This window comes from Cololabis saira, chromosome 2, assembly GCF_033807715.1.
Source record: "Cololabis saira isolate AMF1-May2022 chromosome 2, fColSai1.1, whole genome shotgun sequence".
Taxonomy (NCBI): Eukaryota; Metazoa; Chordata; class Actinopteri; order Beloniformes; family Belonidae; genus Cololabis; species Cololabis saira.
This window is the reverse complement of record NC_084588.1, coordinates 31,833,185-31,860,902: the sequence shown is the minus strand read 5'-3', so window position 1 is coordinate 31,860,902 and position 27,718 is coordinate 31,833,185. Positions and strand designations below refer to the sequence as shown.

The following is a 27,718-nucleotide window of genomic DNA, read 5'->3' as shown; positions in this document are numbered from 1 at the left end:
ACTAAAATTTTTTTGAAGCTGATGAGTTAAATGTTTTAACTCATCAGCTTCAAATTTGTCCTGTAGGCCAAATTAAAAACCCCTACATCAACTGATTAAACTAAAAGCTAAAGATGCTTTAAGGCACCGTTCTCCATTGATGAAAAAAATGATGTTTGACATTTGGTTCCATGGAAGAGCCGACACTGTAACAGATCCATCCTCCTTTTTCAAAGCTGAACTGGAAGGATAGTCATTCATTCATTTTCTATACTCGTTTAATCCTGTGCAGGGTCACGGGGGTCTGCTGGAGCCCATCCCAGCTCATAACAGGCCAAAGGCAGGGGTCACCAGTCCATTACTGTATAGACAAACATCCACACATGCTCACGCCAACATGCTACAGTATGTCGAATTATCAATCAACCTAACATATGTGTTTTAAGAGTGTGGGAAGAGGCCGGAGTACCCAGAGAAAACCCACGCAAGCACGGGGAGAAAATACAAACGATATGCAAGAAAGACTCTTAATTATTACATAATTTCGATTTTAAGAACACACAAATAAAAAATGACATGATTTTTTGTTACACTTTTATCTGTATTTTAATAAAAACAAATAAATGAGGCACATTTTTAGCAGCTTACTACAACTACACATTTGAAGAAAATGTGTTCTTGTAAAAGGTTATAGTAAAAGGATTATGTAACAGGAATATAAGATTATACAATAGTAATAACAATAATAATAGTAAAAAAAAACAAAGTATAAAAATGAATAAAAAGCGAAAATACAAATAACATTCAATAACAGTCTAAATTAAATCACGCTGCATGTCACTAGGGATTTCCGCTAATTCCTAATTTTGTTCAAAAGTGGCAGAGAAAAGTGACTTTATAAATGATCTTCCATGTTTGCTCTTTGCTTCTTAAGCTCTCGCACTGACCTGAAAGCCCTGACAGCTAACACTGCACCAAAAATGAACAGAAACACCCCCACAACCCCAAAGAGTCCACCTGCAATGTCTGCACCGTGGAACTGACACTCAAAGCCCTTGTGCGCTTTGCTCTTGTACATTTCCTCTCGTTCCTTACAGATGGGATTATTGTAGGTTTCCTGCAGTTTAATAAAGTAGAAGGCAAGTGCAGGGATGTAACCTAAACCAATCAGGAAATTCACCAGAGCCTCTCCAAGCAGCACAGGGGGCCAGCGATAAGGGACCCTGAAAACCCCCAGAGCGAGCATGGCACAGGCGTAGATCATCAAAACTCCACCGCAGGCCATGGTAAAGACGTATGGAGGCCGCTTGAGCTGATGAAACAGTCGGTCGAGCTCTTTCACCCTGTCTGCATCCGCTCCGGTGAAGGCATTGGCACCACCAAAGTGATAATAGTAGATTCCACCAAGGCTTGCCAGGTCGCGGTAACCCCCATTGTTGCTGTACGGCACCCCGGCGCAGATCACGATAAGTAGATTCAAAAAGAGCTCCATGAGCTGGCAGAGACCTGAAAGACACATGACACATGCAGTAGGGTGGTATTTTGAATTTAAAGCTGGAAAATGAACCAGGTCCACATTACTTTTGAACTAATTAATTAACTTGTTTTCCTTATAGGGGTGGGTATTGGGAAGGACCTCACGATACGATACGCATCACGATACTTGAGCCACAGTTCGATACAAATTGCGATATCCCGATTATGCGATATATCCCGATATATCGCGATATTCTACATAGTTCACCGAAAAATTTAAAAATGCATTACACATCTTAAAATCCAAGTTGTATGTACATCAGATGATAGTGATAATGCATTGGAGTCAAAACAATGTAATTCAAACTTTCCATTTTAATTATGCAACATATTTGCATGAAAAAACACACTGAAACACAATGAAAAGTGCAGTGTGTGCATTATTCTTAGATACAAAATACTCAAAATAAAATGCAGTGTCTCACCCACACTGAAATCACAAAATAAAGTGCAGCTAGGGGTGGGCAAAAATATTGATACGGCAATATATCGCGATACATACATTGAACATCGATATCGTACCGGGAGACTATGTATCGCGATATATTGCCGTATCAATATTTTTGCCCACCCCTATTTCCTTATATAATATGACTTGATATTTTCAATGCATATTTTTATGATTGCTTGATATTATATTATCAAAACAATTACTTAATAAATATATATATATATATATATATATATATATATATATATATATATATATATAAATATCCATCCATCCATCCATCCATTTTCTATACCCGCTTTATCTAAATGTATACCATTTTGGTTTTAATCACAAGCAGTGAAAAATCTAGGGTGACTTTTTTAAATCTCAACTTTAAAGTATTTGATCTGGAGTCACAAAGTATTTTAAATGGGTGACTAAACAGCAAGTTATAAAGAACATGTTACATCTAGTGCCACTCATTTCAGGACCATATTAAAATGTGTAATTAGTTACAAGTTTGAGCTTTTATTCCATTTTATTTTTCACAAAGAAGCTCGAAAATAGTTGTACTTGCCTCTCGCAGTGAAGATGTATCTGAAATTGTACAGGGCTTGTCTTTGTTGTTTCTCATAATATTCTCCTTCAGAGTGATGCAGTGAAGTCTCTCTGGACCTATAAAGAAGACATTTTTTTTTACTGAAGTAAAATAATATATGAACAAAATGAGACTTGGCATAAGTCTCTATCTTATCTCTTATAAACGTTGCAATGGATATGTTGCCAGCGTTGCTAGAATCCCAAGTTGAGTGTTTGGATTTTCTTACATTCTTGACGGTCCTGCATGGCCATGTTCTCCGTGAGGAGGTGGCTCATTGTGTGAGGCACTTCTCTTTTCTCTGTGTTGGTTTTCTTTGGCCCTCCTGTCATCAGAAGAGCTTCTCAGTTCCACATGTCTTGGTTTTTGGTTCCCTCTCTGACCATCATACAGAGAGTGCTCTCCACGGTGTGAGTTATCCCTGCTCTTGTAGTCTGCATACGCATCACTCCTCTGATCATCTCTTCCCCTCTCTGGCATTTTCCCCTGCATACAGGAGAAGATTATTGCCATGAATCCTATTAGACTAATAAAAAAATAGGATAGCTAGCATGCGTCTCTCTACCAGATGAAGTGGCCTACAAGTCACTTCAGTTAAACAGCATGGAGGATGTTTAATGCAGAGTGGAGCTTTGTCATATATGAACACTGCAAAAACTCAAAATCTTACCAGGAATATTTGTCTTATTTCTAGTTAAAATGTCTCATTTTTAGTCAAAAAATCTCATTACACTTAAAACAAGAGTCATTACCAGAAAAATAACTTGTTATTTGACAATTTTCACCTGTTTCAAGTAAATTTTCACTTCTGCCAGTGGGACAAGATTTGTCTTCTCATTACAAGCAAAAAAATCTTGTTCCACTGGCAGATTTTTCTACTTATTTTAAGAGAAAATCTACTTGAAACAGGTGAAAATTGTCGTTTTTTCCAGTGATGAGTCTCGTTTTAAGTCAGTGCTTCTCAATCCTGGTCCTCGTGGGCCCCTGTCCTGCATGTTTTATATGTTTTCCTGCACCAACACACCTGATTCTAATTAAAGGTCCTAATTAGCTTGTCACCAAGGTCTGCACAACTCTGTTGATGACACAGGTACTTTTATCACGGTGTGCTGAAGCAGGGTAGCATCTAAAACATGCAGGACAGGGGCCCACGAGGACCAGGATTGAGAAACACTGTTTTAAGTGTAATGAGATTTTTTTGACTAAAAATTAGACATTTAAACTAAAAATAAGACAAATATTCTTGTTAAGATTTTGAGTTTTTGCAGTGAAATAGCTTGAAAAGAAAAGCAAGTGATGAAAATGTGTTGGCTCAAATACAAGGGCATAAAATGTAAAATATAAATAGATCAAAATAAAAACGAGTAAAACATCATCCAATAAAAATGATCTTATGTTTTTGTGATCCCACAAGTTTCTCACAATTCATAACAGCCCCCGCCCCTCATCTCAGATCCCCCCGTTTATGTTTTTAGACAAGCAAAAATTGTGTTCGTAGGATGAAAAATGAAAGAAAATCGCAGTTTCTTACCTGTGAATCCTAAACTTTTTGATTTGTTCCTGTTTACGCCACAAAAAAACAAGTTTAACCAGTCGCTGCCAGCTTCCGGTTCCAAATGTCCACCCCACTCACCTGTGAAGGCTTATTTATGGTTCCGCGTTACACCAACGCAGAGCCTACGCCGTAGGGTACGCGGCGACGCGCACGTACATGCGCGTCGCCGCGAACCCTACGGCGTAGGCTCTGCGTCGATTTAATTCAGGCTTGACGTGCCACGCCCACAAACATTTCTATGTGTGGAAATATGTTATCTCCGCTTAGTAATTGTGTTTTATTACATTCATTGTATGTTTAGTGTTAGGTGCTGGCGTAAAACTAGGCCAGACCGATGTGCGGACTATGATCCACTGTTGCAACCCCTCCAAGGTGATTGTATACTCAGTGAGAACATGACAAACTCAATTTAAACATTTCCTAAACTCTTCATTCTGCTATACAACATAAGACAGATCTGAAAGGGTCTTCGTGGAGGTTCTGTAATGTTCATACTGGCGAGGATGATGAAAGGATTTTGATTTTGGTGAACTTAAAAAAGAAAAAAAGCGAATCATGAAACAATCACATTGAGAGCGGACACAGCGTTCTCAGGTTTTCTGCAGACCAATCCTCAGAGGCGTTACTTAGCATTTCCGCCTAGGCATGGACACTTTTCAAGATAAATGTCAATAAGAATTTCACACGTTGAAATGAAACCACTTTACTACCCCAGATAATCCATCAGTGAATGTAAATGACTATTGAACATAATCAACCTAAATGTTCTGAACAAAATCTGACTGATCTCTTCATCATCTGAATAAATGGCACCTGTAACTCAATTCAAAGCCACGAGTCTTAAAGGTTGAGCATAATTATAATAAGTATTACATTGAAAGTGCTTTACTATATTTGACTAACAGTCAAATATAGATTTTTCAGTCTCACAAAGTTTTATAAATATACCAATTTAGGAAAATCTGAAATGGTGTGGTTAGGTAAACTATAACATGGGTGCTGCTTCCCTTTGTGGTGTCTTAAAAAAATGTTTAAAACACTTCCTACTAAAAAAACACATTACTTTACATGTATTGAAGTCACTGTGGATGTAAAGAATCAAATATTCTTTAACGACAACTAAGTGGTAAAAGAACACACCACAACAGCACTGTCTCCACGAGCACTGTCTCCATCTATCTATGTAGTACTCCGAAATCTCCAGACTCATATAGTCTCAGAGTAATCAATCACTGTGCAATAATAATAATAATAATAATAATAATAATAATAATAATAATAATAATAATAATAATAATAATAATAATAATAAACACAATCATATGCTGTCTCATAATTTAATTATATTGTAATTGTATATATGTTAATAAGAGCTGTCATTTTTTTTTCAAAGTCAAAGTCAAAGTAGCTTTATTGTCGATTCATCACATGTCAAGACATTCAAGAAATTGAGAGGACGTTTCCCACTTCCCACGGTGAAACATATAAAGTGCGCAAGCGCGGGCACAACAGATAGACAGATAGATAGACATTCTTAAAAAGTTCACATAAAATAAATACAACACAACATTTACTAGTACTAAGATGAGTGCAAAAGGCAATTTTTGTAAAAAAGAAGGAAAAGAACCATATTTGGATATTGTGTGCAGTATTTAGACATAAACAGTAAACAGTAAATTAAAGTGACACAGTGGTGATGTTTAAGGAGACAGTTGTTTCACAGTTCATGTTTCATTTGTCTATTTACTGTACAGTGAGCGAAAATAACCGAAGTCAAATTCCCTGTCTTGTTTGAGCTGACTTGGCCAATAAACCTGATAGTCAAGGGGCAACTTTAGAAAAGAGCCTCCGTTAAGACTTTTGCTCACATGTCTGGGTAAAGTTTGACAACCTATTTTTTTTGTTAGAACAAATCTATAGAAGGAATTTTAGGGGTGTTGTCATCTTGATTTTTTTAGCTGGTGACCACTAGAGGCGCTAGAATATTCAAGTTCTTAATTCAGGCATATGGTCAGTTTTGGTCAACCTGTACAATTTGTATGCATAATTGTCAAGATTAAAACATTGTATATCTAAGGAAATAGATAAAACAATAGTAAAAAAAAGCCTTTATGAATCATATTGTAATATTTTAGCCAATATTGGATATTAAATATCACTTTTTTATAGACGTTTTTGACAGAGGATTTCATAGAAAATTTGTTTCACTGTAAAAAAAAGAAAAAGAAAAAACATGCTTATTATGTGTGTGTTAAAAACGCCTATAAAAAAGTCATATTTTTTAACCAATATTGGACAAAATATAGCAATACAATTTAAAAAAATGTTTTTCAATTGATGTTGTATCCATTTCCCTAAATATAAAATCTTGAACATTGAAGATTTTGAATATAAACTGTACATTTTGACCATTATTGTGACCATATGCATGAATTGAGTATTTGAATGTTACAGCAGCTCCAGTGGTCACCAGCAAAAAAATCCAAGATGACAACACCCCTATTATTCCTCCTAGGGGTTCCTTCTAACAAAAAAATAAGGTTGTCAAACTTTACCCAGAAACGTGAGCATAGTTATCAATCTTAGGGTTTGCCCCCTGACTATGATTCTGATTCTGATTCTGAAATAGCTGTAGGAGATTTGGAGGCTTTTATTCTGAAGTCTCCACGGCGACCGTCACCGGAAGTGTTCCCCGTTGCTCCCGGAGCCTGCGCTGATTCGGCGAGCAGAGCGAGGAGGAAGATGTTGGACAGAAATGGCGGCCACGGCGAGGCGAGCAGCGTGAACTGCTGATGCATCGCATGGATCGAAACTTTCGACTGTCGAGATATCGTCAAAACGGCTGACAATGGCGTCGAAGTAGAGCAACCCCCTTCGCAACCGCCATTACGAACCGCGACACCTTTCCCTGGGGAAGTTTTCTGTCTCGTCGGCGGGAGGAGAGAGAACGTTATCGGGAGCATGGCTTCTCACAGCAACCAGGTAGCTGCACCAGCTAGCCCGCACACAGCTCCCCTCAGCGCTGGGATACTCTCTCTCTGCTGCACACAGTCTGACCAAAATACCCTCAGATTAAAGTGGCGCTCTAGCCAGTTGTATGTTGTTATTTGAGAAAACTTCAGGTCGTGTGGTTGAATGTGTAGTAGTGAAAAGTGCTTGCTAATGCCCCCTCCTCCCCTCCTCTTAAAGCCGTAGCGACGCGCGTAGCCTACGGCGTAGGGTACGCGGCGACGCGCACCGTACGGTGCCCGTCGCCGCGTACCTTACGCCGTAGGCTCTGCGTCGGTGTAACGCGGAACCATAAATCAGCCATAAGCCTCAATGAAACACGAGCAGCATGGCAACGCTTGGCTAACAGGCCCCGTTGCTCCTCCATTCAAATGAGCCAGCGCCTTTCTATGTGCGCCGGGTTTGATCCTATCAAAAGAGTTGATTTAAAAAATAACACAAGAGTGTGCTCAGTCTGAAGGCAGACGGGCTTTGGGCGTGAGATCCCACAAATGTCACGTGTGATTTGTCAGAGAAAAAGTGTCAGAAAAGTGCTGCGTGTTTGCCTGGCCCACCTGCACCAGTGCTGCCACAGGCCTCCTCCCATTGCCTTATTTTATACATTGATTTGCTCTTGGGTGAAAATTAGGATAATAAGGTTTAATTTAAACACGCTGCTTGTGAGTGATTGGCTTTTGTAAGAGGTTTACGGGTGTATTTTCGTGCACAGGTGGTGCTGCCTGTACTTTGCTGTCAGTTCGCTAGCCTGGTGGGCTAAATACACAGTGACAGCGTGGGCCTTCATTGACAGACAGCGGGGATTAATCCGACTTTAAAGAATATATAGAGCAAGACTGAAGTTGCATCCTTCGGTCTTTTTCTTCAGCCAGATTATATGCTGCTTTGATTGTAGGTGACTGGGGGGGAAATGTGGTGGTACTTCTTCGTCATGTGGGAAGGCCCGTTTTGAGGTGTGCGTGTAGAAACATGCCAAGTCTCAACTTTCTACCAGCTAACTGAGATCATTTCTCTCCCAAAGTATAACATTTTAACCGTAAACAGGGGCTTTTGTCGTGATGATTTCAAACTTCATACATTTGAAAGGAACAACACGTGCATAAGGACTCTTATGAATACATAATTCTGCATGCTTGCATGCTTCTTCCTGGTCATAAAAGTCAGTGTATCTTTTTGGCCAACAGTTCAGGGAAGTTAACTCTGGGGAGAAAACTTGTCAGCATTTTTTTTTTTTTAATTAAAAAGCAACTGTTTCTGTCACTCTTGACATAAATCTTCTGATTGGTTTATCTCGAACATGCCTTGAGGGGGGTGGGGTGGGGTGAATGGGTGCATTTGTGTCAGATTGTGTAGGAATTGCATAAAGTGAAGAGCTGAAATTATAGGAAATGGCAGAGAAGCAACAAGGCCGTTATTTTGTTCTGGTTTGTTGGGAACAATATTTCTAGTAAAACATGACTGCTGTTCAATTACACAATTTCTAGAAAGTAAGACTGCTACTATGGCAGTGTTTCTGTTACAAAGATTTGCCAGGGGTAAGCACAAATGTATATGTTAACCACAGTATATTGATTTAAAAAAAAAAAAAAAAAAAGTCTTTGTTGAGCCACATTAAAAACAACACGATTTCCCTCTGCAGGAGCAGGGGGATATTGCTTTTTACAGATGAAACTCAGCAAACAGGTCATTCTGGAAATGCTCAACGGTGCTGCTTTCATCAGTTGTTTTTTTAGGTGAAAGGAGACTCAGTTCAGCTCATGGTTGTTTATCACGTTCATGTTTTGTATAGAAAGCAATAAGCACTGAGCTATCAGTCATTTAATTCATTCATTCTATTTTTGATTCTCTATTAAAGTAAATCAGGTGCACAGGCTGCCTGGGGTCTTGCTGAAATATAGGCAAGTTTAAAACCAAAATATATCCTCACCTAGATGGTCAATGCAGGTTGGAAAAATATAATTTGTTTTTGTGAATATCAGATTCAAATTTGGTGTCCATTGATGATCTATTTGCCAATAAGTTATGGTAAACCACTGTTGATGCAAATCTGGAAGTTGTTTTTTTCCAAAGTAGGCTCTTGGTGGAGACAGACGTCTCATTAACATTAAAGCTTATTGGTTTAGGTCAGGGATCTACAGAGCGCAGAGTTCGGCTGTACAACTGCAACATGCTCACCTTCGTGTCTTTACTGTGAACATTAGTTCTATAAATGACGTTAAAATGTACAGAAACTCAATCACATTTAGGTAATTCATCTTTAAATATGGGAAGACTAAAAAAAAGCATTTTCGTAGCTCATCAAAATCATGAAACATTCTAAGGTTCTCAAACATAGGTTGTCTATTAATGTCCGCCGTCCATAGGTTAAAACGCTTTCTTGTTGGTGGAGTTTTTTTTTTAATAAATATAAAAGCATATGTTGAAGTTAAAGCTACATCAGAATTTTAGCATATAACCCCAAGTCTATTATGTGCAATACAAACTTATGGTTTCAAGTAATTATTAAATGCGTCTTCCAACACTTTATCAGTGAAATTTGATCTATAAACCGTCAAACGTTGTGAAGAAGTCCAGAGGTCCTATGACTTCAGATGTTCTAGACTGACATGCCTTATTATAAAAGCATTTTTTCTTTTGATTCATTCTCTTATCAGAAGATTTGAAGCAATTTATTTATTTTTTCTTCTTTTGTTAGCCTAAAAGTACAATATTTTTTTTTACTTTTGTCATTTATAAATTATCATAACAGTAAAATTTGTTGAGTTTTCTGGTCAGCTAATCATTTCAGTTATTGACAAAAATTAGTGTCACAATCTGTTATGATATTGTGTAGAAAATGCACTCTGCTCTCATATCTTTCAAAGGAGCTAACACATTAAAGACTTGTTAAAATATAACAGATCTTAATGTCACAAACTAAAATCTCTAATCAGATTGCAAATTTGACTAAAATCTCCCAAAATAGTTTTAATAAAAATTTTCTTATAAGGCATATTATGTTGTTGGGCAGTACTTTGGCTATTGTTTTAAAATTGGAAACATCTGAGGAGTTTGGAGAGGGAAGTATAACTTAGTCATCAGTCAGATTAGTCAAGATGGGGTTATAGTTTGAATAGGCTGTGGAGTTTGACTTGTTTCTTTGTCTTAATATATGTGCATGTGAAGAGAATCGATCTACAGACCAAAGTCTACTGGGCTTCACTACGATAGGTAGTGACCATGCCCACTTTGAGCTTGTTAGTGTTGGTTTTTCTGGTTGACCTATTATGCCACATATCAAAACAAACAGTTACATAGTTGCTTTAGCTGATGGCAGCAAATTGTAACAATGGCAAACAGTGAAATGGATAGACATGAGCTCTGTATATGCTTTTTTTTTTTGTATGCTTTTTTTCTATTTTATAATTTAAAAAAAAATCCAGTTTCAGTTCAGTTGAATGCAAATCAGCACATCTTTAATTAAATCGTTATACTTTTGGCTGTTATCACACCTCTTTGTATTTTCATGGCTTTCAAGATCTTGTGTCACCCAACTATGTCACCAGAGCCTTATGGAGCTGCATATATGCTTCAGATTTTTTATTTTTTTATTTTGAGGTTCTAGTAGCCTTTATTTTGAAAGTGGCTAGACAGGAAATTTGAGTAGATAAAGGAAGATGCACAGTCAGTGCGGTTACATGCACATCTAAATCAAGCTATTGGCAACAATCTAGCTAAGGATTTAACTGTTTCCGAGAAATCAAATTATTGAGTGAGGTACGTTTGACTCTGCGATGCCAGGTGACGCTACACACCCTCTTGAGTTGGCACGCGTTCTTCTGGTTAGAACAATTAGTAAACAAAGTTGAAGGAAATGTAGAAGGACAACAATACACAAATATATGGACGCCAACAATGCAGTAGCTCTGTACATTTCGTACACACTACGCCTGATTGTGTTGTTGTTCTTCTTCGTTGTCGCCGTCGTCTTCTGCTTATGTGTTGTTGCCATGTCGCGATTGTTGTCATTCCTGCTTCCGCGGTCTCTTCACTTCTGGAACGGAGTCCCAGAGCAGTCTATAGCTCCACTAATCGTGGGTTGTGTATACATGCCAGAATATCTCGATTTAGAACCGCATTATCTGGCACTAATGGCTTGATTTCAAGAGCTCCAATTCGGTTTGACTAAAGCCTGGATTATAGTTCGCTGCGCTACACCAACGCAGAGCACACGCTGCTGCCGTGACGCTGTCTTGAACCCTTCGGACTTCTGTCACTTTATTTCGCCGCAGTGCAATACCCCCCGCGAGTGCTAGGGGGGTGTGTTCTTTTCCTGAATGGTTTATCTGACTTTTCCGGTCACAGTGAATCAAAGAGGTAAGGACAACTATTGTGCAAAAAACCAAAACAAAAAAAATCACACACACACGAAGAAAAGAGCGCTGTAAGTTCACGACTGCTTCACGAACTGGAACCGGAAATGCGTTGCTGCCAAGCAAACCAATCACGGCCCTCTCGGTCAGCGTTGGGTCTGCGACCTCTCGACGCATAGTAACAATTTGTGGGAGGAGCGCGTCAGGCACGGCATGGCGTGCGCCGTGGGGTGCTCATTGCGACGCAACCTGCGGCGCACGCTCGCGTCAATTTAACGCAGAACCATAATCCAGCCTTAAGGTGCATACGTGGCCTTTAAAACTGCGATATCAGTCGGACTAAAACAATAATTCGACTTTGTTAGTGCATGTAAACGTACTCACTGAAAAATGACAGGCTGGGATTCAAACTTGCGCCAACTGCATGGGTGCGATAGCCTCTGTATATGGTGATCCTGCTCAACCAACTGACCTATCTAGGGCCCCATATGCTTCAAAAATCTGTAGAAAACTATTTTAATCTAATTTGGTGTGTATGTGTGTATAAACACATTTTTTGGGGGAGTTGCAGAGACTAATGTAGAAGCATATAATTAGATTCAAGGTTTCCACGTTTGTTTTGGACAAAGCTGCTTGTTTTTGTCTGTGTTTCAGTGATGTACATCTGTAGGTGGTCAGTTGCAGCTGAAAAGTATCTCAAGAACAACCATTAATGACATTAATTTACATTCAGAAGTAATTGAATCGTCTTTTCCAGTGTTTCCATACTTGAAACATGTCGGGCACAGTATAGTCAATAAATGCCAGTGAACACTGATAAGTGGGATGTTCATAGATAAATGGACATGCAACATGCTAATGCTAGTTCTTCCGGTGTTTTTTTTTTTTTCTTTTTTTTTTACACCCTTCCTTCAGCACTTTTAAGGGCGTTTTGTGTAGCATTGTCATTTAACTGTGCTGAAATCATAGATGGCTAATTTGTTGTAACCCACAGTTTGACCAAACGACAAGGGAAGCTTAGTGTGGTACGTGTGGCATGCCAGCAGAAAGAAGCAAAGGGACATTCTTTCTGTTGTGATTGTATGAGCCGTCCTGAGGCCGTTGGATTACAGCCGGCTGTTTGTCGCTTGTAGTGCCATTTCAGCAATGTGGGACCTTGCATGGGGCCTCGTTTTTCAAAGAGTTGCATATGCTTGAGTTGCAGTTTCTTTTCTCTCCGTCTTTCCTTTCACGTTCCACTGTTTATTGCACTGAGAGGATTAGCAGCACAGCTTGTGACTTCTTTTCACCTTTTCTCAGTTGCTTTGTTTCTATGCATATGTAGACACTTCATTGGCATGGTGCGGCGTTTCCCTAGAGCTGTAAGGATCATCTGTCAAGGGTGTAACGTCACCAATGAAATATGAACAGTGACTCCATCATTATGTAATTGAGCAATAGGGGCGAAAAAAGAATGCAATGAGTACAGTAAATGATTGAGAAGTGTAGAGTGATACCAGCGTTTGCTGTTCAGAGAGGACTCTGTAACACTTTTTATCATACCATTCTTTTCAGTGCCAATACTTGTTGGTTGGCTTGTTAATATTCCAAGGACTGATTTAACGGGTTGCCTTGAGGGCACACTGCAGCCACTGCAGTGACGGAATGCAGTGTGCATTTTCATTAAGTAATAAAACTTATTTCACCTGTCAAAATAGTCAGCTGTAACTTGTTGAAAATATATTTAGTTTATCAAAGATGGAGGAAAAATAGGACATATAAGGAGCTTAAAAGCAATGAATGTTAGTTGCTCCTACTTTAAATAAGCACTCCCTTAAATTCACTCATTACATGGCTTGGTGAAAGCCAGTTAGTTCATGGATTTTACACAAACTGTGTGACTTGAAATTGGAGAGGCAGCAAGTCAAATTCAGTTATCTTTTTGTAAAATATAATTTACGTACGGTGCGCGTCGCCGCGTACCCTACGCCGTAGGCTCTGCATCGATTTAACGCAGAACCATAATTCAGGCTTCACTCACTGCCACAACGTGTTGCCTCCAGTCATTTCAATGAGAAGCAAACCGCAAAACACCGCATTGCATATTCAGCACCGCACAGAGGCTCCCAAATGGAAATTATTATTGATTTCTGAATGAATGGATAGATACGTCGCTTATTTTTTGCATATTTTTTTTCTTTTCTGGCCTGGCGGGGGCTCTCATTGGCCTGGCGCTCTGCCAAGCCTGTACAATTGTAGGAAACACTGTATTATCATTATTATTACAACTCACTCGCCATTGCATCTTCTTTTATTCATTAGTGTAACTAATGAAGTGTATGAAAATACACTGTCACGTGTCGCAGGTGGTTAATTGAACGCTTGAAGAGAAGACTGCATCACCGGTAGAACGTTTTGGGCTAAACGATGCGACGCGGTTAGGCTTTCTTTTGGTTTCTCTTTTTAATACGAACTGATTAAACTGATTAAATTTTGTATTGGATAGCCTGAGTAAGTAAGGACGTACCGTTTTTATGGTGACAAAAGAATCATCTGGTGAGCTCTGCTTGTTGATCCGAGTTCCGACACATTCACTCAGCTGAGCGCGCACACACACACGCACGCACGCACACACACACCGCATGTCGGGGCCGCAGAGTTTCTCTATGAAGTCGGCGGTGATCAGAGTAATTTGTTGTACAAGCAGAGTGAATCACAACTTTAATGAGTGCGGTTCAGTTTGACATTATTGTCAGTCTATGAGAAAAACATTTAATTGTATTAAAATCGAAAAATAATATTTATAGGCTATAAAAATAAGCGTCATTAAAGTAGCCGGCTGGACCTAATCGAGTAGTCGGCTATATGGCCGGCAGCCGGCGCTTGTGGAAAGCCCTGATGGTAGGAACCCTTCCACACTAAAAAACTACAAATTTTTACGGCTTTGACTGCTTTACGGCATACGTCACTTCCCCCTCATTCCCGATTCATAGTCGAGACGAAAGCTGGGCGGGGTGTGGAGCGCAGAGCTCAGGTTGGTGGTGAGCTAAACGCAGATCATGGCCGAAGCAGCGAAAAATCCAAAGAAAATAAAAGTTTTAATGGAGAAGGCGAAAAAAAGAAAGCGGGAGAGTAACAAGCTACAAACAATCAACAACAGACACAGAATGATAGTGATCATAAAATTGTGTAATTCGCAATGAGGAAGCTTTATAAAATAATAATACAATTGAATAGAATTACAGCACTGCAAAGAAAATGTATAGAACATTTCTACTATTTTTCCTGAGAACTGTATAATTGTGCAGGGCTGATCTGCAAAACATTCAATTATTCCCAGGTTATAAAGTATTTTTTTATTTTGTCAGTAAGTATGTTGGACTACTAATTTATGACGAAGTCCCTCTAAAAAACGTGACAGGAAAAAGGTGCAATAGAACAAAACCATAGCGTATTTGTAATTTGGGGAGCATTATCTCGCTGAAACAGGACAGGGGGGCGCGGGTGACTTCACTAATAAAACCAAGTTGAAATTAGTGATTTTCAACTTCGTCATATTATATTGTTTAGCCAAAAATAGATACATTACCTCTTTGCTATCCATCCTGCAAACGACCACTGAAAACAGAAAAGTAGTTTTGAAAGTCTGTCCCGTCTTATTTCATTCACTATCAAAACAAATGCACGTGACCGGGACAGGTGCTCGTGGGAAACGTAGTGTTCTTTCTGGCAAAGCACTACCGCTTTTGTCCAAAGGAGCCGCCAAACTCAACAAAAGCTGAAAGTTACATTGTGCTGCTTTAAAACTTTTAAAATATTAACAATATACATACATCTTGAAAGGAACTTAATACAACTTAAAATGAATTAATGCACCTTCATTTATGAACCAGAGTTCAGGTCCTTGACTTCTTACTTTTCTTCACGTTAGAATATAAAATGGTAAATATTAGGACAGACACCTCTTTCCACAGAAGGGGTTGTGTCTCATTGACTGCGTTTACATGCAGTCAATAACCCTTTTAAAACCGGAATATTAGCAATAACCCGGTTTTGCACGGCCATGTAAACACCAATAACTCCTTTTTGAATAACCGGAATTTGCTCATATTCCGGTTTTTAAAAACCCGAATATGACCCCTGGGTTACTCCTTTCATAACCCGAATATTGGGTCATGTAAACGCCTAACGGGATATCCCGATCAAACGGAACATTAATTTGTTTTCTGCGCATGCTCTTTCCGGAAGGAATCTTGGTCTTTTGAGTCCAGGAAGTTCTTCTAAACATGGAGAAATGCAAGACCACGCCACACTTTTGGAGTGAGGAGGAGACTAATCATTTTATAAATGTAATGAAGTATATGAACATTTTGGCATTTGTAGACGGTAAAAAGTACCGGGATAGCGAGATTTACAAGAAGGTGAGCGAAAAGTTGCGCGAAGCAGCATTTGTTTTGAATTTGGATACAGGAAGAAGAAGTGGAAATGACGGTAATTGCGTCACGGTGTTCTCAGCGCGTCGCTGGTTTGATCGGGATATCCCAAATGATTGATTACCATGTATACAGGGATAACCCTGTTTGCTCACGCATGTAAACGGAATATTACAAATGTTTCAGTAACTGGAATATTAGCAATAACCCGAATTTTGACTGCATGTAAACGTAGTCATTTTCTTACTTTTTTTTGTGATTGAAAAACATTCTAAAAAAACTTTTAATCCACAGCATATGAGAACTATACTTCTTTAATTATGTGTGTTAGAAATGTTTATATTCAAATTCTTGGTATATACTGAATTAAATGTTATCAAGTGGACAATGTGCACCACCAATCCTTTTTAGATCAGGAATACGTGGAGTTGTTATTTAAGGGATAATTACAAAAGTTTGTCTGAACAAGAACATTTTTAAAGTAAAAAGATAAACGTTTAAAACTACACAAAAGTCAAATTTCAAACTCTTCTGTCAATGTTGAGACTGGATTAGGAAAAAGTTGGGCTTCTGTCTCCTACCGAAGTAACAAAATCTGGTCATTTATAGGACATTGAATTATCGACATCTTCACTAAGACATTGCACTTAAGTTGGATTTATATTTCAATAACTTGCCTTCTACTTAGGGTTTGGCACCAAGTCAACACTTAAGTACATCATCAATATCTAGCGTGTTGCCTGTTTTAACATTAACTGACAAGGGGTGGCATATCCAGCTTGTTCCAACATTTCACTTTTTGATGGTACACTTAATCACAGGTCAGGCCTAATGTAAACAGAACTGATGGGGGATGGTGGGTTGCAGGTGGGATATTTTGATGACAAGACGAGGACAGGCTGCTGGTCATGTGCAACACGATTTTGGGGAAGTCGCTACTCAAATCCCGTTGTTGTTCAGCATGGATCCGCCACCTGCTCCATCTCGTGCATCCACCCAGCTTTTCTGACGTTAGTGAAGCCAACAAGGCCAACCAAACAGACAGCGGGCCATCATGTTACACAGTACCACTTGATAATGCCTCCCATCTTGTTTTTCCTCTTGTCAGCTTGGCTTCAGGCACCAAGGAGGCAATAACACGCCTTGCATTTACATTGCCCAGCGCACGTATTCCAAATCCTGGGATAACAGGGTCCAATCTAGAAACGCCAAATGACACCCCTTGTATCTACACTGCCCAGTGTGGGTTACACACGTTCTTGGTCAATGGAAAGTAACAGGGTCTAAGTTAAAAACATCTTTTGATTGATCCGAATTATCAATATATATGAAATAGGGCTGCAACTAACCACTATTTTAATAGTCGACTAGTCACCAACTATTGAAACGATTAGTCGACTAATCGGATAATTAGTAATTTTTTTAAAATTTAGTATGAGGTTGCTTTAAAGGGTAACTATTATGAAAAACATGTTTTCTCTTGCTTTAACATATATAAAGTGGTCTCCCCTCAGCCTGCTAACTCAGAGAAGGACGAAACCGTGGAGCTACTCATCCTTTCACAGAGAGCATGTACAATCTCTGATGTCACGTCAAAAACTATTATTTGTAGTTTAAGTGTTGCAAATTCACATTACAAGTCACGTTTTAATAGCAGAAAAAAAGACCGCATTTCCACGTACGGCGTGCGTCGCCGCGTACCCTACGCCGTAGGCTCTGCATCGGTGTAACGCAGAACCATAAATCAGCCTTCAGTCGCGCTGTGAGCCTGAACCTGCAGCCCGTCAGCCCCTCTCCTCCTAGGAGGAGAAGTTATGGAGCGGGGCTGCCAGTTATTCATTGCTGGTTCGTTTTGTTAACGCTGAGCTTTGTTGGTTGGTTTGTTAGTTTGCTGGTGGTTTTGTTCTGAACACTTTTCTCTGTGACGTCGGGTCCCTCCACCGAGACACAACTTTTGCTGTATGCGTTCATTGTTATGTCTAAAAATGATGCGCAGTGCCCACCCAATCAGGAACGGTACAGATATTTTGGGATTTTTTTATATATAAAAAAAATACATGATTTCACACAATACATGCGCTGGGTGACGCCTCCGCTCCGACGTCGTTGCTACGGCAACCCGTCAGATCAGTCAATGATGTGGCCCAGTCTGAACAGAGCCATATCCGATATGGACACTTGCTAAAAACAGTGTGGACAGTCAGCCCTGAAAATCGGATATGAGAAGGAATCAGATATATATCAGATTTGCCTGCAGTCTGAACGCGGCCTTAGAATTCATGCCCGCACGGCGCACAATAATAGAGATGCATTGATTTAGTGTCTTCTCCCGTCCCGCAAGAGAAATGTCCAGACAAATCTATCTGATTTAATGTTAACATGATCATTGTGGAGCTTGATGGATAATTGACAGTTAATAGGCACCTGACTGAAAGTTAGATGCAAATCCATCGTCATCATCACACAAGCTTTTTCGCCTTTCGCGCTGCATCGATTATGATTGAGGTTATAGCAATGAGAGTAGGCTGTGAGTGGCTCAAATAATACTAATAAATAACATGAAATAAACAAAGTTAACGAATGAAACAAATTAATTTAACAAATGAAAATAGGCTTAATATCTTACCAAGGCGAGTCCGTTTCGTTCAACACTCCGACGTGCTTTCTCTTCAAATGCATTACCGACGTGCTCCCATGAAAAGCAAGGTCGGCTTTTGCAAACCCTGCAAGTCATCTTTTTATTCGCCGTATCGAGGCTAAAATGCTCCCAAACTTTTGAAGTTTTATTACCAGCAGCTGCGCTGAGACGCTATTGTGCAGGCGCGACTCTCGGCAGAGATTGTATTGGGGTGAGAAGCCTCACTCCATTGGGAAAAACACGTCTGGCGACAATTGTTGACAATGGAATTCAATGTCGACAATTTTGATTATCGATTTTTGTCGACAACGTCGACGAATCGTTGCAACCCTAATATGAAAAACTTGAAGGGTTTCAAGTTATTAGAATAATGCTTTACAGCAACAAGCATTAGGCTACGTTCACACTGCAGTCCTTAATGCTCAATTCCGATTTTTTCCCATATCCGATTTTTTTGTGTGGCTGTTCACATTATCTTTTAAAATGTGTCCTATATCCGACTCGAGTGTGAACGCATCGCGGCCCTGAACTGACCCGCATGCGCAGAGGCGCGTGATGATGACAATGATGGATTTGCATCCAACAGGTGCCTGTGAACTGCCAATTATCCATCAAGCTCCACAATTATCATGTTAACATTAAATCAGATAGATTTGTCAAGGACGTTTCTCTTGCATCTTTATCATTGTGCGGGCATGAATTCTCAGAGTTTTGCGGGAGCGGGCGGGAGCGGATGTAAACACTGCGGGCGCAAATGCAGCGGGAGCGAGCGGGAGCGGGATGAAGAAAACAGTCCCGCTATAGCAGGGCTCTAGCTCCGCTCCCCGGACTGTCAGCTCTGCTCTCCGGCGTTCAGCTGGGTTTATCACCTAACACACGGTCCAGCTCGTTGTAAAACGGGCAGGTTATGCGACCACGACCGCTTCGCTGATTTGAATCCTCAGCTTCTTTATTTAGTAATGCTTAAATTCAGCGGGTTGTCTCGTCTGATCTGAGGTCGTAGGTGAAAAAGGTGAGCGCGGAGGAGAGGCGGAGGAGGAGAGGAGGAGAGGCGGAGAGGCGGAGGAGAGGCGGAGAGGCGGAGGAGAGGCGGAGGAGAGGCGGAGGAGGAGAGGAGGAGAGGCGGAGGCGGCCCGGAGGGACCCCCGCCGTCTCCCGTGTCTCCCCCGCGGCTCGGGGCTCTGCGTGTGACGTCAAAGTCGCATTAATTCCGACCTGGCTGTTCACACTGACGTCGCATTGCAAAACATCAGACCTGTATCCGATTTAGAACCACATATGGAAGCGACCTGAATCTGATTTGAAAAGATCAGATTCCATGTGACTTGTGCTGTTCACACTGTCATAAACAAATCGGATCTGAGTCACATATGAGCAAAAAATCGGATTTGGGTCACTTGGGAACTGCAGTGTGAACGTAGCCTTAGTGTCGATTTGTTTTTAAAAGTGCTGGTAACGGTAACATCAGCTCAAGTGTATTTTTGGAAGCGCTGGAGACAGACGTTTGTGTGTTTTGTACTTTAATAGTACAATTTCTTTTTTTCTTTTTTTTTTTTTTATAAAATGTCGAATTTAGTTCCATTTTTTATTTTTTTTGTACCGATATTGTGTTTTTGTTCTTTGTATAAGGCCATTTCTAGCCATACATCTTTACTTTGGAAACATTTGAAAAATGCCTGTGAAGTTTAAAGGACTGATTAAATGTCTCTAATGCAGACAATATCCTTTAGAAAAATCTTCATTTCAACTCTGGCAGATTAACAAGTAGGCGAAAAGTGACTTATGCCTATTTAAGTGTGTGAGAGTAAGTCTTGTATTTCTGAAGTAAATATATGTCATAAAGTTTGAGTTAGTCAGCCACGCTGTTAAGTGATTGGGTCATCTGTTAAATATTGACAGTGTAATGCAGGAGATATTAGCTGACTTGAAAGGGCTGTTATGCATACACTATTTAGATCCATGTAGTTTTAAAGTCCATAAGCATATATATATATATATATATATATATATATATATATATATATATAGATGACATCTGAAGGAACGTCTTCTGAATTGCAAAACATTTAATTTATTGCATTTCATACTTTGTCTTGTATTGAAGGGCAAGTTGCTTTTCGGTATCCCCAGATAACGACTTGCTGCCTCAAGATAAATCATTATTGGAATCCAATTTAATCTTTTGTGGCCATGGTTTATGTATAACACTGCATGACTCATGTTATTGTTTCACCTTTTGCAAAGCTAGATTTGCAGTATAAGCCAAGTGATGACAGATGTGAAAAAAGAACTGTAATACCTCTTGAATCAGTCCCTGTGGCGTTGCCCAGCCCTTTGGCTTCTTACTCAGTCATCTTTTACAGGGATGTGACCAAGTTTTTGTGTTCTTAATAATGGCATATCAAGATTTTTATTTTTTTTAATAAAAATTTGATTTTAAAACCTCTTTCCTCACTACAACTAATACTGTCATTGATTTCTTCCCACAGTACATCTTCGGGGAGTTCAGCCCTGATGAGATCAATCAGTTTTTTGTGACTCCTCGATGTTATGTGGAGGTAAGGAAAAAGAAAATGTAGGGGTTCATACACATTGATAAATTATTATTTTGATGATGGCTATCACAGTTGGCTATTTTGAAGAAGTTCTGCTGGCCTCTACTGGCCAACAAGATGCACTCTGAATGGAAGCTTTTTTTTTTTTTTTTTTTTTTTTTTTTTTTATAATTCAGATATATATTCTACTGATGAACTGAGGCTTGGCATTGATCAAAACACACAATTGCACTGGGGCCATTTTTGAGTTAATATAAATATATTTATGGTGTTCTTTTTCACTTTTATTCTTATACCTGTCTTATAAACGGTCAATAATCTACTGTTAAAAGAAGTGACATTTTTGAAATCATAAAATGTTTAAAGTTTCTCTCTCACTTTTATTTTGACTTTTTGCAGCTTCCTCCATTCAACGACAAACTTCCATGTGTCAGTCAGACTTCTGGTATGTACTTTTCAAATTCTGTTGGTTGTTAGATAATGTGAACTTTAGTTGAATTATTATTCCCAGTTAAGAAAGTTGTAACATCATATCCTTTCCAGAAGCTGATTTCATTTATTTTCCGAAAGTAAATATTAAATATTTACTTTTAATGTGAAAAATATTAAATATGAAACCGAAGTCCAAATTTATATATTCAGAGTTTTCAATTAGGAATTTGTTATTCATGTGAATTTTGGTGATATTTGTGCTTATAATGATTATTTTGAATCATTACTTTCAATAGATTACAAATTTCAAAACATTCTAAATAATAAAAAAATTAGACTATTATTGACACTTTTGGCCACCAATTGAAAAAAAACAGAAAAACAATGTTGTAATAGCCACCTTTCTTTCAGTGGTATCGATTTTCACATAACGTTTGCCTTACCTTGATTTGTATTGATTATTTAGGAAGTTACTGCACTCCTGCTGTACCTTATATTATGGAGTCAATGGGACTGCAGGTTTGTGGTGAGTTGAAGGGTCTGACTCTCTGTGGCTTGACTAGCTGCTGTACGTCATCTGTAAAACTAAAAATCCAAGTTTCCAAAAAAACTGGTGGCTTTCTAAACTATGCGTCTGTATTCTTTCTCTTGCCTGCTGGTAAAATCTGCAGAGCTTTGCATGCTCAAGATACTTTGAGTATCTTTTTTTGCATTAAAAGCATTTTCTCTACTGCAGGGAGCCAAGGTAAACCGAAATTGGATTATATTTTCATATAATGTAACAATCTCAGCTTATTTACAAAGGGCATAGTGATGGTTTCTGTGGGCGCTAACATGTGTGTACATTTATCCTCGCCATACAAGAAGTACTGCGAATGCATTTCATAATGTGTATTTTAAGTAACACTAACAAAATATCTTTTATCAGGGTTTATAATTTGAATTATCTATCAACTGACAAGTCACTTGGATGATTTTTCTGATTTGCACCTACTAATGTTTCCTGTTTTATATTCACCCTTGCACCTTGCGCTTCTCACTGCATAATTAATAATCTTAGCAGACATGCAATACATTTTAACCTATCATGAAATACTTTGTGATACATTGTTGTTACTGTGCTGATTGAGTTAATGGCACTTAAAAAATACTATGATTTTAAAAGTTGTAATGGATGTATATCACAGCTTATCTTTTGTATACTTATTATATTAAAAATGTTATCTGCAGTTTTAAAGCCTACCATAATTGATTTTTGGGAACATATCCTTTTCTGTGTATTCTGAAAATAAACTCCCTATCCCTTATTCCTATCTTATCATTCTTACAAGTTTTACCAACATTTTAAATGGCCTGATTTTAGGATTATTTGACAAAAGAAAGATGATCCAGTTAAATTTGGGCATATTTTGATCAGATTGATAAAAATGTAAAACATGTCTATGCTCTTCCAACATAAGGTGAGGTTTGTATGTTGCAGGTCGTACCTAACAGGGATTATTTGGTTGGAATTTAAGCAGATTTACATAAAACTAAGTGTAATGTAACGCATCATTACAGACCAAGGCCATAGCTTTCCATTTCATGACGAGTTGCTACTCTCTACAAAACATGAATTACAAAAATGTTGATAAATTTGTAGCGTTAAGGACCAATGTGCTTCCCAGGCCAATGGTATAGTTGCAGTAATAGAGATTTTATATGAAATTCTCTGGCAGCAATTATAATTACAACGACCAGGGATTGTAATATGTTGGGCATAAACTGTATTTGATTCCGGGCTGTATAATTTGAATTGACTAAGATGTTTTCTGCAGGGGAAGACTACCAACGTATTGAGTTTGGTGTTGATGAGGTGATGGAATCCAAGCCTGTTGGGGCTAACGATCCTTTGTACAAGGTGTCGAGTACCCTGAACCCTCAGGCTCCAGAGTTCATCCTGGGCTGCCAGTCACCCCAGAAGGCTCAACAGACAGCTCCTTCAACAGCTGATGTCCCTGATGGAACCGACTTCAACTCGCTGGATGGGCCTGATGCTGATGCTGACGCCGATGCTGATGCTGAGGCTTCGCCCCTGAACAATCACCAGGCGTGCCCTGACATGGATGGGCTCTCTGGCAGCCTGGGACAGCGAGAGAGAAAGAAAAAGAAAAAGCGACCGCCAGGGTACTATAGCTATCTTGACCCTTCAGCTGGTGGTAATAGCGCAGGTGGAGCGCCTGTGACTGCATTGGTGAATGGGCATGCACTCACAGGCCCCCACCATAGTACTGAGGATGTGGACAATAAAGCATTGTCAGAGGCTGAATTTTCCACCCATGGATCTGTCTCCATGGCACCATCAACAGCTGCTGTGTTTGCCCCCACATCCACTGCCAATCAGAGGACTTGTGATAGCCCTGATGACTCTTCTTTGGACTTAACCGGTGGAGCTGCCTCTTTATCAGATAGTCACAATGCAACTTGCTCCTCTTCATCCTCCTCTCAAAGCAGAGAGATGACAGAGGGGCCAAGGACTGCAGAACAGCAGCCAGATCATTTGGTTCCACAGAGCGCTGAACTTTCAGACAACCCACACAGTCCCTGCTCCAAATCACCTCTCCCTCCTTCAGCTGCTGTGGCTGTCTCCCCTGTCATCACTTCCAATACAACTACTGAACTAGAGGGCGGGGACGTAGCAGACAATGGGGTGGCCAATGGGCTAGAAGAGCCCAATGCTCTTGTAAGTGCAGATGGACACAACGAAGACTGCGATAGTGTGGAGCAGGGACAGCATCCTACCCCAGACTCTGCTGCCCAGCCTGTAGTGACAGAGCAGACAAATTCAGCTACAAGTCCAGCTGCACCCACTGCCAATCTTCCCAAATCTTGGGCTAGCCTTTTTCACAACTCCAAACCTCTGCCTGGGGGCCCTCAGGCCTTTGTAGAGGTAAAGAATGTTGTGGAAGTCGTGTCGCCCACTCCTGCTATGCCAGAAGAGCCTGAAAAAGTTGGGGAGGTAAAAGAAGGTCCTGTCCATGTATCAGAGGATCCAATGGCCCCTAAACTTGCAGGTATTATATGAAGATGCCGATGGCATTTGTTTAATATTCTACCCTCTGCTTAGAGAGATTTACTGCAAAAATGTTATAATTTTGCCATTTTTCCCCTCCCACTTATTGACAGTGTTGAAATGGTGAGTATTTTACTGTGAGGTAGCATTTTAAACGGCATGGAAGACTAGAGACGATGGGTGTTTTAAGAGATGATGATCTGCTGCCATCCCAAATTTTGTGTTTCAAAATACAAACGTCACTGATGCCTCGTTGCAAGTAGGGAAATGAACACTAGATGTCAGTAACGCATGGTGCATTTCTGTCAGCTAGGTCATCAGTTGGATTTGTGTAACTCGCTTTTATCTGATTACTAAACATCATAAGTTGGCCATGAATACATTGTGGTGTTCACCCACTGAGCAAAGGACTGTCCCCACACACCTTTGGTATCTTCAGTTTCTTAAATATCTGCTGGTGTTTGTTGCAGACAAATCTGCTTTAGGGCAATAGATCTGTGTTCCCTTTTAGGCTTTCTGTCCACATGTACATTTTAAAGTGTTTAGGTCTTTTACAGTTATTGTTGGACTATTTTCATGTTTTGGCTGATCCTGGGACCTTAAGTGATCTCATTACCTTCGCTTATGTGGGGTACAGAATCTTCCCCAAAACACCTAAACATGTGACTGGGGTAAGCTGGTTATCAAACCAGCTAAGTTTCAATCGAAATATGATTCTACCTCCTGACCTTCTACTCTTTCACAGTACAGTTTAGATAACATTTAATATAATTTATGTATAACAGCATTAAAATACAAAGAGGTTTGCATCAGAGCGGCTACCTGGATGATTTCTCAAATTAGAAACTGGGAAGGGAATTTGGAAGGGTTATAAACATACGTAAAAATATTTAATGGATTCTAAAAGCCTGGAATTAGAAATGTGCAGCTTCAACATTCACAAAAGTGGAACAACATTTCACCTAAATGAAAATAACTTCTTTAAGCATGTCTTAAATTAATTAGGCTAAAAAGGGAAAGAAGTTATGGTTTAGGTTCATCTAAAGAAGGTTAAATTGAATGTATAAAACAAGCTGAATGAAATTATATTTAAGGACTGTTGTACATTTGGTTCTGTAAAATCAGAAAATCTTTTATGTATTCAAGTGGTCTCTTAAAAATAGTCTTCAGGTTATTCTATTGGGATTGTCATGGTTATATTGTATGAATGTAATGTTTTGGATGTTGCAAAAGAAGGTTATTGAGACTCAGAAGATGTAGTTTTATTACCCACTGCATGATTTAAATTCCACTGAACAGTCTAGTCAAACGAACATGTATTGAACATGTATTGACCATGCTCCGTCTATTCCAGGGTTTCCAGTGTCACATACTGTATGTAACTTGAGATGTTTGTTTTTTGTTTAAGATGGATTTTTTTATTATATTTATAAACAAATAATTAGAACATCAAATGGATTATTCAGATATATACTTTCATAGGCACATCCAGAATAGGGTTTGCTTTGCTTAACAGGCATTGATCTGTACCATATGCTTAAAGCCCAACAACCACTGGAAATGAACACAATGCAAGGCATCAACTGGATGCACCAACCTTCAGCGCTGCCCCCCCTTTGAGTATAGCACAAGTATCAACAGCCATGGGACATGCGATTATAAGCAGACGGAAATGTTTCCATAACTGGACATTGCAGTTTGCAAATAGTTGAGTATGTTTTTTTGATGCTGTTTAGTCTGTACTGGTGCCATTTAAACTTGAAAAAGACCAGTTGACTTTGAAATTCACCAGCACAGAGCCGCAGACTGGCTGTTTGTGCAGTCTGTATAACTGGATGAAATGTGACAGAAATCCATGATTTGCCACATAGTTTTTTTACACGAGTCGTGTAGCTGGCCCTTTATCCACTGTGGGTTATAAAGTTGGGCTTGTGATCTTATTCAAACACCCTTTGACATGTGCACCAAAGAGTTTGATGAGCAAATCAGCAACTTTCTGACTGAAAGACAAGCACCATTCTCCTTTAGCTATAACTGCCCCTGTAAGCTTCAGTATTGCAGTAAACACTTAATGTGGAATTTGCTTCGTTCCTGAGTTTATGTAAAGTGGACAATGGTGTCTGAAACTACAAAAAAAGTCTTAAGATGAAAATGTTAAAAAAGAAAGAAAGAAATATATTATAAGTAGAGTCCACAAGGATCACTGGATGAGTGTTCCGTGTTTTACTTAAAACAATAAACGGTGTTTTAGTTTTGTGGTAATTTACTCAGCATTGATACAGTTTACTGAAGTTGGTATGATACACTAATTGGTAGAAAAATACTTGAAACCACAGTATCTTTTTTAAATATATTTAGTTGCAAAGTTTTAGTCAAACACCACAAATTAAAAAAAAAAAATAAAACAAAACCAACTAAGCTACAAAAATAGGTCAGAAAAAAATAGTCTTCCTCTCATGTCTGGGATTTTCTTTTGTTGTCTTACAATTAAAATAATGCCCTTTTTTTATATAGCATTTAATCTTTTTTTTTAATAGTTTTTATTCAAGCCTTGTTAGAGTGGGATAAGTTGAATTACTATTATTTTTGCATTGCCACTAAGTGCACTGCATTATTTTGTATTTTCTTTTTCTTTGTGTGCATCATTGAGGAAACAGTCCACGTTACCATGGGAACTGTGTTGTAAATGACAGCTTCCCTTCCTAGGCGTGGTACAAAAAGCTTTACTCTTTTCAAATGGTCTCTTTTCTTGTTAAAAGAGACAGGAACAGATAAAGAACATTTATTCTTATGTAAAAGTATATGCTTTTGTGGTATAGAAGTTGTGTGTGCTAATCTGTTGTAATGTGACTGAATCAAAAAAAAATGATGCTGTCATGTGTTTTCATTATTTCTTGAAATGTAAAGCGCTTGTTGTTAAAACCCCTGTTTGTTTGAATCCCCAGAACTTATTGAGAATGTGAAGTTGATGCATAAACCAGTGTCTTTGCAGCCCAGAGGACTGATAAACAAGGGAAACTGGTGCTATATCAACGCTGTATCCTTTCACTGCCTGTGGTGACTTTTCTTTTTCTTTCTACATTTAGTTTATTTGACGTTTCTTTACTTCGGCTTTCTGATGAAGTTTTAAAGCTGTTTGATGAAACTGGAAATTAATTGCTGCTATGATT

General features: G+C 39.1%; 2 protein-coding genes across 3 annotated transcripts in view; one reads left to right on the top strand and one right to left on the bottom strand.

The window, feature by feature from the left end:
* Positions 1–433: 433 nt before the first annotated feature.
* Positions 434–4,192, bottom strand: marveld3 (MARVEL domain containing 3). The gene is made up of 4 exons (XM_061710566.1): positions 4,078–4,192; positions 2,776–3,032; positions 2,526–2,623; positions 434–1,485 (listed from the first exon to the last, which is right to left on the bottom strand). The coding sequence occupies exons 2-4, from the start codon at positions 3,024–3,026 to the stop codon at positions 875–877; spliced, it is 960 nt and encodes a 319-aa protein (XP_061566550.1). The 5' UTR covers positions 3,027–3,032; positions 4,078–4,192; the 3' UTR covers positions 434–874.
* A 2,626-nt stretch (positions 4,193–6,818) lies between these two features.
* The window catches only part of usp10 (ubiquitin specific peptidase 10), a 33,001-nt gene continuing 12,101 nt past the window's right edge, over positions 6,819–27,718 (top strand). The window contains exons 1-6 of one of the 2 annotated variants that reach the window (XM_061743383.1): positions 6,819–7,083; positions 20,999–21,067; positions 21,464–21,509; positions 21,963–22,022; positions 23,314–24,549; positions 27,494–27,585. In XM_061743383.1, the coding sequence (XP_061599367.1) occupies positions 7,063–7,083; positions 20,999–21,067; positions 21,464–21,509; positions 21,963–22,022; positions 23,314–24,549; positions 27,494–27,585 (1,524 nt within the window). In that variant the 5' untranslated portion in view covers positions 6,819–7,062. The remainder of the gene's footprint in view (positions 7,084–20,998; positions 21,068–21,463; positions 21,510–21,962; positions 22,023–23,313; positions 24,550–27,493; positions 27,586–27,718) is intronic. The other variant, XM_061743392.1, reaches the window with a different exon arrangement.